Genomic DNA, 13,864 nt, shown 5'->3' with positions numbered 1-13,864 from the left:
CTCCCCCCCCCCCCCACCCCCAGGTCAGTCTGGCTAGATTTTATCAATTTTATTGGTCTTTTTAAAGAACCAGTTTGGGGTTTCATTGAATTTCTCTTTTGTTTTAGGTTTTCTATGTCATTGTTTTCTGCCTTTATCTTCATTCATTCTTATCTTTAGCATATATCAAGTTTTATATACTATTCTTTTACTAGTTTCTAAAGATTAAAGAGGAAGTCATTTATTTTAGTGCCATAAGTCATCTGCTAAGTACTTTAACTGTGTTTCACAAATTTTGATAAGCTGTGTTTTCATTTTAATTCAGTTAGAAATATTTTATATTTTCTCTATTGATTTCTTCTTTGTCCATGGGTTACTTATCAGTACACTATGAAGTTTCTATGTATTAGGAAAAGTTTCTAAATTTTTTGGTGATTAGATTTTAATTTCATTCCATGTAGAAAAAATATTTTAATGAGTTGAATAATTTTAAATTTATTGAGACTTTTTTATGGCAAAGAATGTGGTCCATATTGGTGAATGTTTTATGTGCACTTTAAAGGAATGAGTATTCTACTGTTTGGAGTGAGTGTACTATAAAAGTTAATTAGGACAAGTTGCTTGATAGTATTGTTCAAGTCTTGTATATGCTTACTGATTTTCTGTTTATTTGTTCTATCAATTATTGAGAGATGAGTGTTTTAAAATCTGAGAATCTGTTTTCTCAATAATGAATACTTTAGAAGACTTTGTAACTATCAAGACAACACTTGAAAGATAAAAAGTAGAATAAATTTCTTTAAAAACTACAGAGAAGTCTTGTGTTCATCCATGTGTAGGTGACATATGGTTGCAGTATGTCTTGACCTATGTAGTACACTGTCCAATTCCACATGAGTCCCTTAGGCACAACTCTTACAGCCTAATCTGTGTGCTGTGCCAACCAAAGCAGCTTTGCTGGTATCAATTTGTGGAGGAAATTTATGTTTCCTCGGCTTTTGAGTAGTTAAAATGGATATTTCTAAGGGAATATGACCATATGTTTGATATTTGGAAAGAGGTAACTGGTTTTATTGGGAAGGCATGAGAAGAGGTGGAAGAATGTCATGCTTAAGGTCGTAAAACTTTATTCCAGGTCCAGGATCACACACTGGTTCGGGAATTTCATCCATGTCCTTTCACTACTTGAAGTTAGGTTTAAAAATAATATCTGTTCCTATTCCTCCTATCAACATGTAGCCCACTTCTAAATGGGAACATAGGTCTCCAACAGGAGGTCCCTGCTCTTACTAAATATTCCTTGGTTTGTTTTTTCATCTTTGTTTTGGGGGGTTTTAACCTAGAAAATCTATAATGTCATTAATTTGAAAAGTGATTTATCTTCAAACAACCTGTTTAAACTGGAAGTCATAGTTCAAATTATTAATTTTGGAGGTTTTTTTAAAGTAAATTTCACATTTATAGAAACTGAATAGTAGCTTGTGTTGCAATTTAAAACCTTTAAGTAAAATATTCAAAATTCCTGATTTATCCTAAGTTTAAAATCTGAACTTATATTTCAACTTCTCTCCTAAACATTCTTTTTACAGAATCACTGGGAAGAAATAAAGAATATCTGATCATCCTGAGGTATAAAAGATTCTAAACTTTACCTAAATTTTTATGAAAATCCACATTTATTGGCACATAATTTTCATAAAGACCCAATAATATACAGTAATATATAGTGAAATGAACTTCAAAACTGAAAATTAGAGCCTTTGCACATTGACAATAAATTTAATATATTAGGTATAGGCCAAACTGTACCACTTCAGCCCTCTCCATGAAAGAAAGTCCCTTGGAGTTGCAATATTTTTGAAATTTTTGTGTTTGTTTTTTGGAACTGAAGCTGCAATAGGATGGTATCAACGATCTCAGGTTGATGTGCTGTCACTAAATTCCTTTTTATCTCAGGCCTGCAGCACTCCAGTGGTCCTGGGACTTCACTATTGTGTCCACATAGCATGATGAAACCATGGGCTGATTGACACATCTATCAATTTCTCTTCCATGTTGTTCTGGGTCCCACACCACAGGCGAATGTTGTGTCTCAGTGGACATGCTCAGTGTTTAGTCTCTAATTATATGTGGACTGGGACAAAAGGTAATTTTCTAACTTTTCTATACTTTATCCTCAATTAAATATCTGTATTCTATGAGCAATATTTTGGAAAATGGTCAATTTTACCAAAACTTCTATTTATGTAATAATTTCTGCTTTTGAATCCGTACACCATTTAAAAATCAGTGAAAAAGATATCTTTTCTCAACTTGTGTTTGTACAGAACCAAGGCTTTCATACCACACTATTTGTTTAGTGAGCTGATATGGGCCCTTCACCTTTTTCTTGTAAGAGGGTCATCAGTTGAATACACGAGATCCTGAGACATCCCAATAATACTTGTGACATGAAACAGCTTTATTGATTTCTAAGTAGCAAATGATCATGAAGTGTGAAAAAATTATCTAGCAATTGGGCTCTGAGATCTTTTAACTATTAAATGTATTTTAATTCTCAAATCTGTATATTTATGTATGTATGTATGTATGTATTATTTTTGATGTCTCCCATTCCCCCCTCCCATCTTTCCCCTCTCCACCCAGCCCCAGCCCCATCCCAGGCCTTCACCACACTATTGTCTGTGTCCATGGGCTTTGTCTATCCTATATAATAAAGAGGTAATATGCAAATTAACCCTCACAAGATGGCTGCCTATGACCAAGAGGGGAGCAATTGGGGGTGACCAGGCTCGCAGGGCCAGCAGTACGGGGTGACCAGGCCATTGGAGGGGCAGTAAAAGGTGCCCAGGACAGTGGGGGACAGTTGGGGGTGACCAGGCCGGCAGGGGGTGCACTTGGGGGCGACCAGGCCGGCAGGGGGGCAGTTGGGGGCAATTAGGCTGGCAGGGGGGGAAGTGAGGGGCAACTAGGCTGGTGGGGAGGGCAGTTGGGGGTGATCAGGCCGGCATGGGGGGCAGTTAGGGGCAACCAGGCAAGCAGCCAGGTGAGCAATTAGGAGCCAGTGGGCCAGGATTGTGAGAGGGTGCAGGCTGAGCCCCCCCCCACCCCCATCCTCTGAGATCTATCAGTCTGTTCCATGCATTCATACTTCTGGACCTATTTTGTTCGTCAGTTTATTATGTTCATTAGAATCCATACATAAGTGAAATTATATGGTACTTGTCTTTATCTGACTGGCTTATTTTGCTTATTAGCATTATAATCTTCATTATAGTCATCCATGCTGACACAAAGGGTAAGAGATTCTTCTTCTTTTTTATAGCTACATAGTAGCCCATTGTGTAAATGTACCATAGCTTTTTTATCAACTCATCTACTGATGGGCACTTGGGCTGTTTCCAATTCTTAGCTATTGTAAATAACACTGCTATGAACATGGGAGTGCATACATTCTTTCTGATGGGTGTTTCAGGATTTTTAAGATATATTCCCTGAAGTGTGATCACTGGGTCAGACAGCATCTGAGATATCTGTCATTTTTTAGAACGGCTCACTTCATATGCTTACACCTGGAATAGAGATGGCAGGTAGGACTTTATTTGGGGTAACAGTTCAATCAGCAAATCCTCTCTCAGTCTAAGTATGAAATTCATGATGTTTAACAACCCATCGTCATATTTTTGAGGACTAAAGTTATTTCTTTTAATGAGGCTGATCATCTTTAAATTCTTACTTATTGCCATTGAACATCTATCTGTGCAGTTTTCTTAATTTAGTTTGTTGCCCAATATGCTGTCTTTCAATTTTCTTTCCATATCAAAAGCTGAAATGAACAATAAACTTTAAAGTGTTTAGAGGCAAAGACAAGATCTATGCAATTCTCACTTAATTTTCACCCGCCATTATATTTCTACCCAATAGATTTTATTTGATGACACATCAATTTTTGTTTAATGGAAGGCAGTACAAGGTATATGTTAAAAATATGATCATTAGCAGTGAAAAGATCTGAGTTTAAATCTGGGTTCCATCTTCCACTAACCCTGCCACCTTGGGCAAATTACTTAATCTCCTAATCTTTTAAAGGAGTGTAGTAGTAGTCCATGTCTCATACAATTATTTTAATAATTGAGTTAAAGTATGGAAAGTATTAGCACAGTGATTGGCTTACATAGATAAAATATTTAGTAAGTGAGAAAAATAGTGTGCATACAAGTGAGAATGAGGAAAAGACAATGATTCTAGAGTGACATACAGTATCATTTGGCAATCTAACTACCAGAAAGTGATGTTTCCTCTTCTCTTGGCCATCCCATAACTTGAATACTGTGATGTAAAATTAACAACTTAAATACTGTGATATAAAGTCAATAATATATTTTATGTTACATGACAAGGGGACAAGAGAGGAAAATAAAACAAAGATATTTGATACACACACAAATATATTTATAACAAAATAAAATAAGAAAGAAATACTCATTATAAAAAAAGAAAGAAAGTGAACATTTCAACATATTTACAGAGAAGAGTTAAGACAGGCATGTTTTCAAAAGTGCTTGTGTTGTCCTCCAAATACTGTCTGTGGGGATTGCCATTATAATAAGTGGTTTCATTCTATGGTACATATCTTAGATTTGATACATAAATATTGGCTTGCTTTTCAGTCTTCACAAGTATACCCCCTAGACCAGGGCTAAATCTTCTATTTATATACAACCTTTAGTGGAGTGTCTAACACAGAGTAAGTGCTCAAGGCAAGTTAAATTAAAAAAATCTTTAACTTGCACAGTCTAGTAGCACAAAATACAAATACAGCACATACTTTAAAAATGCACAATGATACCTGTTAGGTGTGTGTTTGGGTGCGTGCACATGTGCACATACGTAAATTAGTGTAAAACAAAGACAACTCAAGGTGTAACTAACACATCTTTGAAACAAGAGTTACATCTCACAAGTGTTAGTTTGAAGTCTTCTTTCAGATGTAGGCATAATTCAGATTAGATCTTTCTAAACAGGTCTACTTTCACAAAAGATATTTGTTTGGGCTTATTTTTAGCTAGAAACAAGCCATCAGAGACATTCCCATTGTAGCTTGTTAAAAGAATCATTAGGAGAGACTGTCTACATGGCTAGGTTCATGAAGGCTTTCTCACATTATTTGTCTATACGACTGAAGGACAGACACCATTAATTTTGAAACAATCACTTTCAAATTTAACGGACAATTTTCTCTTCTCTCCCTTAGCAACTATAGGGGAATATATTACAGTTTCTATGATTCATTGTAACATAATCTGAGATGTTTCTTGATTGAAATTAGACAGTTAGGTCACACATTTTGTTTTCCATTATCTTCTGAGTCTGAATGGAACAAGTCTGAAATTGAGGCATGTAAGACACAAAAGTCTTCTGACCAGAAGTTCCTAAGTTGAAATTATTTTCGACAAGGTGTGAGCAACTGTCCTGGAGGATTCTGATGTCAGTGAATAAACAGTGGGCGGGGAATGGACACAACACCCCTGACTCATCTGTCGGAAACACACTACTCTCTTTTTTCATTGAGGTGACCCCTAAATAATAGACAGACTTTTCATCATTATTTTCTTCAGAGAAATTTCCTTCAAGGGTCAAAAGTTTATCCAATTCTTCTGAGAATGTAAGGTGTGGTGAAATTATATTGGGGTGCTGATCTGATAACATAAAAAATGCCTGTGTTTCTATCTCCCAGGAGCTATTAGATAAGGAATCCTTTGATGGAGAATTTTTGCTAGAGAAGCATTTGCTGACTGAGCTATTGGTAAGCCCTTGCTCATCATCAATTGCACTTGACTTAGAGTTGCAGAGCAGGGTGGCATATTTAACAGAGGGTTGTCTCCTGCCTTCATCCTCACAGGTTATCTTGGTGCTCCCTGCCTCCGAGAAGCTAGCACTATTGCGTTGGTCATTAATACAAATGGAACCCTTTTCAAGATCTGCAGTTGTCAAAAGTAGAGGAACCAAAGCAGTCTGCACCTTCTCATCTTTATTTTTCCACGATGTATCAACACTGATATCTTCTGAAATGGTTTCAGGCTCCAAAAGAAGAGGACCAAATGTCACTGATTCTGTATGCTTGATAAAAAGATGCTCAAACGTTTCTGGCTAAAAGAAAAGACACATTTTAATGTTTCATTGTATTATTATCTTTTTTTTCCCACTTCATTATGACATCCTTGCAGAAATGGAAGTGTGAAAAATTAATGCTAAAGGACATAAGTCAACCAAAATTTAACTAGTTTGGGACTGAAACAGATATATCAAAAATCAGAAAGGAAAAGCAATAAATAATGTTTAAAAATAGGATGTGACTGATAGAGGTTTGAGTCCTATTTCTGTGGCCATGGGCAAGTACATTCATCTTTCTGCCTTACATTTCATTTTCTTCATCTGTAAAAATATGTTCAATACTTACTTCATGGCATTGTGGTGAGGAATAAATTAAATAGTATCTGAAAGTGCTTAGCTCTCAAGGAAGACTGATTTTTGTAATTAGAAAGTGCTACAATCTGAAGAGTTCCTAACATTTCATAACAAATTAGATTCCCACAAACTGAAAATGTAAACCTCAACTAAAAAAGGTAAATAGAAATAAAATCAAATGAGCAAATAACGTGATGTGAGATGTGATGTGAAGGTAAAATATTTGTGATTGCTAAGAACTTATCTGCCTTATATCCTACTGAGCATCTGTTTAAGATATCAGAAAATAAGAACTAAGAAGGTGAAAAAAATGATCACAGACTTTTAAATTACTATTCCTTATTAATGACTTCATATAAAAACATGCTATGGGACATATGAAATGAAGACAAAGACACAAAGCAAATGCATATCATATATTTTATAAGAATGGTGGTTACAGCAAAAGAAAAATCCTCTCAAGCATAACACATCAAGAATATGTGTGCAAAAAACACAACTCATACAATGTGAACATACTGAAAAAATAAATGCAAAATAAAGAATACTGTGGACACATCACATTGAAAAATTAACACAACTAAATGAAGTGCTATAGAAAATATGTGCAATTTGTATATCATACATATAAGTGAACTTTTGAATATTATAAATTTTAAACTAATAAAGTGAATTCAGATTTGTTGCCTGAATTCATAATGGCAAATCTATTCCATATAAAAACATAGTTCATTTAGCAAAGTTTTGAACTGAACTGAAATATATTGGTAATTATAACCATAAAAGAATAAATATACCAAACAGTAAATATAATAGTAATGGAATAGGCTTATAAAGATATTAAAATACTGCATAATGACAAATATCATGTTAACACAACCTTTCCATTATTCTATAAACATAATATAGTAAGAGGAACTGTTTCTGTGCCTATTTTCATTCTGACAGAAATCTATACTTAGATTTATTATTTCCTTCAAATATTTGCTTGTTCATTTTGTTTTTTCTTAAGGCTACTACTATATATGTTTTGAATTTCTTAAAATTTTAAATAACTTAGAAATTAAGATCACCAAATAAAGGAATTACATACTATCAGTGTGAAAACAAAAAATACACAACATAGCCCATGGAATGCAGTCTAACTCACATTTGTTTTTCAAATGACATGTTTGGCATATTCAATGCCCTCTAGGACTTCATAATTGGTAACTAAAAACTGACCCCATGTCTATGATTGCATTCATTTTAGATGGAAGACTTCACTAATAAATAATTAGAAATCATACACTCATATATTATTGAAGTGTATAAAGGGGTCACAAACCTTTATTAAAAGTATGCTTACTCAAAAGCATCTAAATTACTGAATGCATCTAAATTTTTGAGGTTTTTATAAGAGTCTGGGAACATATTATATGTTCAGCTGGTGGGAAATAAAGAATGTCTTTTCTTAATTTCACTCAGATTTTACATTCCAATGACATCTATTTAAAGTCAATGAAGGGGAAAAAGGATACCATTCTCCTCATTGTTTAGTTTTATGTTTTTTACATTCAAATAAAACTATGAATGAAATCTAAATTTAAGTGATCCATGTATAGCCTAAATTTGAATTTTATTTATTTTTTTTTTGGTTCATCAAACAAAGACTTTGGTTCATTTTTAATGTGAGCAACAGAACACAGTCTGCTAAGTTCATAGAAACAGCAGGTGGTCTTTTTCAGGGAGAAACGTCCTGTCCTCACCATGAAATATTTGTAAAAGCTCCAAAGAGTCTTCCTTCTTGTACCACTGTGCACTCCCTTGCCTGCCAGAAGCTTTGGGAGGTTCGGTGTAAATATATTAAATTCAAGCAAAAATTTTACGAGGAGGCTGAATTGGAAGCTAATGTATTTTCTGGTCAATCTGATCTTGCTATGCCAGGTCATGCTGATATGAACTGTAACTTGCAGAGGCCTGTGACCAGCACAAACTGTAACTTCTGGCTTTTTTGAAATGAAATGAAGTTAGCACTTGACCATTTTCAAGACTATAGAAAATGAAAACTCCCAGGTTGACCACATGGAAGTGTCTATAAAAGAATACAAGATGGAAAATTTTGTACATAAAAGTATAAACTAAATACGTTTACTTCATCTGTCATTAGAGTCAGTATATCTGCAAAACTACGTGTCAGAAGCTGCTGTTTTTATCTACTGACAACATTGTTTACTCTATATTTGATGATACCTAATAGATATGTAATAAGAACAACAGTTAGAATTTTTCAATGTTTCATGACCAAATGATCAATCAAAAGCCAGATATCATGAACACTGCTTTTTAAACTTCAGATGACCTGAAAAGTAATCATACATCCAAACTGAACTGGACTCAGACCTTTATCTCCATCCCAAATTTACCCATCTGTTTTTAGTTCTAAATCAACAGATCCATCATAGTTTAGTTCTTAATAGTTCAACCAAATTTTATTTTTAGATTTTCTCCCCTTCTTCAAAATGTAAAAATCTTCTAATACTCTATAGAATGTTGGAAAGTTGGTACATTGGGTTCATCTGTAGTGATCATGATTAGACTTCAAAGAATGTCCGTACTCTGTTTAGATAAAATAAAACAAAATAAGAAAGAAAAATAAAAAAAATTACTCAGAAAACAAAATATAAAAGATTTCAAACATTTTCTGTGAGGCATGGGTTCTGGACTGTACATTTTTGTGTTATATAACAGTGCTGCATCTTTTTAGAAAAGGGTAAAATTTTGAACTAATGTGTCTTCTCTCACTTTCTTAATATCACACTCGTGGACAGTCTTAATTACCTCAGCAAAGGAAAAACTACAGAGGAATAACAAAATAAGTAAAAGGAGAGAAAAGAAAAGAAAAGAAAAGAAAAGAAAAAAAAGGGTGTAAGAAACAAAAGTAATATTAGATAGTTTGGAACAAGAAAACAAAATAGAGCAGTGAAAACAAAAATTTAAATGTTAAGAGAAAGAAGGACTAAAAGAGTGAAAAATAGAATCATAATCATAATTTTTAATCTAGAAAAAAGATCTAAGAAATCATCTGTACAACTATTCAACTACATATATAGCCATATGCCACTGTTCAACTATATATACAAGTATGTACAACTATTCAGCTAAATATATAGCACTATATACAACTGTTCAACTACAGATCCTGCTATATACAACTACTCAAGTATATATACAACTAGTTCTATACAACTACTTAAATGAATACGTAGTAGCAAAATACAACTATTCAACTAAATATACAACTATATAGAGCTATTCAATCATATATATAACTATATACAACTATCCTATATAATAAAAGGCTAATATGCAAATAGACTAAACGGCGGAATAACTAGAACAACCGAACAACAGGTTGCTATGACGTGCGCTGACCACCAGGGGGCATGTGTGGAACATAGCGGGTGTTGGGCACGGCGACACGGTGGAGCAGATGAGCGGGGCGCCAGACCAAGGCAGGGCGCTGGTCGCTGTCATTGGGGCAAGCCTCTGGTGGTTACTAAAATTTCTTTGCTCCCATGCATGCTGCGGTCCCACCCAGTGCTCGCACCCACTGCCGGTGCTGGAGCCACTGCTCTCACCCACTGCCAGTGCTGGCTCTGCTCTCACCCACAACCGGCGCCTGAGCATCGCTCACACCCGCTGTCAGTGCCTGGTGCCAGTCACAATCACTCGGAACCATCAGTGGGTGTGAGCGGCAGCTGCCAGCCCTGATCACTTCTGAGAGCTTCTCCATCTCCCCCTGCTCCTGAGGGGTAATTGGGGCAGCAGCCACCGCTCATAACCGCTGATGGCGGCAGCTCTGTCAGCGGGTGCAAGCGGGGCCGGCTGCCGGCAGACAGGGGACCGGGGGCCGTGGTGGGAGGGGCCAGGTGGGGGCACGGAGGATGGGCTGAGACCCACTCCTGTGCCCACCACAACCTCATGGCCCACAGTTCCTTTCAAGGTGCACGAATTCGTGCACTGGGCCCCTAGTTTAACTATATACAGTTATTCAACCATATATAGATGTGCAGCTATATACATCTATTCAACTAAATATACAACAACTATGTACAACTATTCAACTATATATATACAACTACATGAACTATTCAATCACATACACAGCTATATACAACTATTCCACTAATAATATAGCAGTTATATACAACTATTTGACTCTATTTACAACTACTAGAGGCCTGGTGCACAAAATTCATGCACTTGTGGGGTCCCTAGGCCTGGCCAGCGTTCAGGGCCGATAGGGGCCTTCTAGCTGCCAGCTGGGGCCTTCCTTCCCTGGCTGCCAGGTGCTGACTGAGGCCTTCCTTTGTTCCACGCCACCCCATGGTGGTCACCACACGTCATAGCAAGTGATCGAACTCCCGGTCTCCGGTCGAACTCCCAAGGAGAAACTTTGCATATTAGCCTTTAATATATAGAGATATACAACTATATACAACTATTCAACTATATATACAGCTCTTCAACCTAATATACAGCAGCTATGTACAACTATGCAATGACATGTAAAACTACATACAACTATTCCCCTCCCCCAAAGAAAAAGAGAGAAAGAAATCATCTGCTCCACGTGTCTCCCCTTTTTTAGACAAAACAATTGAGGCTTAAAGTTGCACAGCTACTTAGAGCAGCAAGGACCCTAAGTCAGTTTTTTTCCAGTCCAACAATCTTTCTGTAGCACAATGGAAGATGACAAGATATCCCAAACACAAACTGTCAGGAGGACATGTTCTTTGTTTTGCTTTTTCTACTTGCTGTGATAGATCTGAGCTCATTAATTCTTACTCTCTTCTGGATACTTATAAACCAAGGGCATATGCATAAATATGAAGAAGAACAAGAAAATAAACAAAACTGAAGTCATATTTTAGGGAATGGAATACACACTTCTAAGCCCAGTAACATGCACTTCTAAATAGAACTTCTAACTCAAAACTGCACTAGCTCTTCTACACTTGTGCAAGGCCTGCTAGCAATGTCAGGATGCTCTGCCTCAGATCTGTGAGGATAGTGCTTTTCCATGGGCGACTGGGTTTCTTCTTTGGAGGTCAAGAGTAGGCTAAGGAATCTAAAATAATCTTCGAATCACAGGGAAAAATCCACTTTGCTTTAGCTTTAACACTCCTAAAGGTTGTTAAGTGGAGCACACTCTTATGAAAATGGACATAAATGTAGACAACCAATGAGCGGAGTTAGATTTTAAAAATACAGATGATTTGGAATTAGAGAAAGAAAACCATAGATTAGGCAAAAATGCTAAAGAAAGGATAAAAAATCATTAAAGTCTTTTAGACACTGTAAAATTTAAATTAGAAGACTAATTCAATATTTTGTCTAATATTCTGACTTTTATTTTTCTTTTAAAAATTATTTATTGAATTTATTGGGGTGACATTAGTTAATAAAATTATATAGGTTTCAGGTATACAATTTATAATACCTAATCTGTATAATGCATTGTGTGTTTTAATATTCTGATTTTTAAAGCATTAAGAAAAATAGTGTAGCCCTGACCGGTTTGGCTCAGTGGATAGAGCATCGGCCTGGGGACTGAAGGGTCCCAGGTTCGATTCCGGTCAAGGGCATGTACCTTGGTTGCGGGCACATCCCCAGTAGGGAGTGTGTAGGAGGCAGCTGATTGATGTTTCTCTCTCATCGATGTTTCTAACTCTCTATCCCTCTCTCTTCCTCTCTGTAAAAAAATCAATAAAATATATTTTTAAAAAAGAAAAAAAAATGGTGTAGAGAAGTAACCTCATTCAAGATGGAAGATTGAGCATATATGTTTCTCTCTCATTTCTGTAGAGACTCTGTTAGAATGAAAATACATGAGTAAATCAAATGCACACCCACAACAAAGATAATTTGAGAAGGCTAAGAAAGAATCAGCTTTGTAATCCATCCTTTAAAAATGGAAAATGACTGAATGAGTATACACCAAAGATGATGAGCAAAGAAAGCTGCAGACCAGAACATCTCCAGAGCGGGCTGTAGCTGGAGAGAAAGACAGTTTGCCCAGTTGGAGATGGTGCATGAAGAAATAAGTGGCAGGTAAAAATACAGGAAGAAATTAGAGCTGAGGCAGGAAACTGAAAACTCTGCCCAGGGAATGGCCTCTTCTACTTCTCTGCTGCACATCAAGAGCTTTCGTATTAGAACTACCCTCCACACCCAACTTGGGTTTTTGTTTTAAAAGTAACTAATGAGCTAACTCAGCATCATGGGTGGATATATCTTTCCTCATCTGTCTACCCACGTAGGGCAACAATCCCTGTCTATATGCCTCAGGCTCCCAGTCAGCCTGTCTACTGTTTCACTCTTAAACAAGAAAGGAAAACAAAAGATTATTATCAGATATTTGGGGAAGTGAGATAAAGAAAAGGCAAGGCCAAGAAAAATAAAGGAAAAACATGATCCTAATAAAAACGGAGAATTCAGGGAGTAGAAGAAAAGAGAATTTTTAAAACAAACAATCCTCTAATTGATATTTCTAATAAGATTTAACAAAACATTGCATGCATAAAACTAGGACAGAATACTCTTAAAAAGAATATTTGGAAACTTACAAATATAATAGTAAATAAAGTTCAACTGAAACACTGGAAAAATTAGTTATGGAAAGGTCTCAAATGTAAGACAAAAACACAAAGAACAGAGAAAATAAAATGAAATATAGAATGAAATATAATGATATAGAAAGAGAATCTAAAATCCAATGAATACAGACTCTAAAAAGAGAAAATCAAAGAAATAAGAGAAGAGTAAATTGTCAAAGAAATAAGAATTTCTTAGAGTTGACTGGAGACAGAATTGAAAGTATTTTCTAATGATAACCAAGTTAAATGAAAAAAGACCCTTCCTATAAAGTACAAAATAAGGAATATAGTCTATAATTTATAATAATAAGAGCATAATATGCTAATTAGACCAGATGTCCTTCTGGACATTCTTCCAGATGACCTTCCAGACGAAGCCAGGGCTGTGAGGGAAGCCCGGGTCCCGGGTGCCAGAGGGAAGCCGGTGCCAGCAGCTGGGGGAAGGAAGGCCGGCTCTTGCATGAATTTTGTGCATTGGGCCTCTAGTGTTATAGTAACTATGTATGGTTCCAGTTGAGTTCTGGAAATATAGGGGTGATCATTTTGTGGAGTATATGATTGTCTGACCACTATGCTGAACATCTGAAAGTAATATAGAATGATACTAAATGTAAACTGTAATTAAAAAATAAAATGGAAGAAAAGAACTTCCCTAGACCAATCACTAACATTTTTGTTTTCTTTTGTGTTAGAATTGAATATACCACAATTTGCCTGTCCATTTTTCATTTGAGGGACATTTGAGTTGTTTCCACATTTTGGCTATTAACCTATAC

At 35.8% G+C, this 13,864-nt stretch overlaps 1 protein-coding gene across 2 annotated transcripts in view; it reads right to left on the bottom strand.

The window, feature by feature from the left end:
* Nucleotides 1–4,453: 4,453 nt before the first annotated feature.
* The window catches only part of LEPR (leptin receptor), a 91,354-nt gene continuing 81,943 nt past the window's right edge, over nucleotides 4,454–13,864 (bottom strand). Inside the window, exon 19 of one of the 2 annotated variants that reach the window (XM_005868029.2) lies at nucleotides 4,454–6,129. In XM_005868029.2, the coding sequence (XP_005868091.1) occupies nucleotides 5,305–6,129 (825 nt within the window). In that variant the 3' untranslated portion in view covers nucleotides 4,454–5,304. Of the gene's footprint in view, nucleotides 6,130–7,993; nucleotides 9,046–13,864 lie in introns of those variants that run through there. The other variant, XM_005868030.2, reaches the window with a different exon arrangement.

This window comes from Myotis brandtii, unplaced genomic scaffold, assembly GCF_000412655.1.
Source record: "Myotis brandtii unplaced genomic scaffold, ASM41265v1 scaffold26, whole genome shotgun sequence".
In the NCBI taxonomy this organism is placed as follows: Eukaryota; Metazoa; Chordata; class Mammalia; order Chiroptera; family Vespertilionidae; genus Myotis; species Myotis brandtii.
Note: the sequence above shows the minus strand (reverse complement) of the source record. Positions and strands in the feature narration are given on the sequence as shown.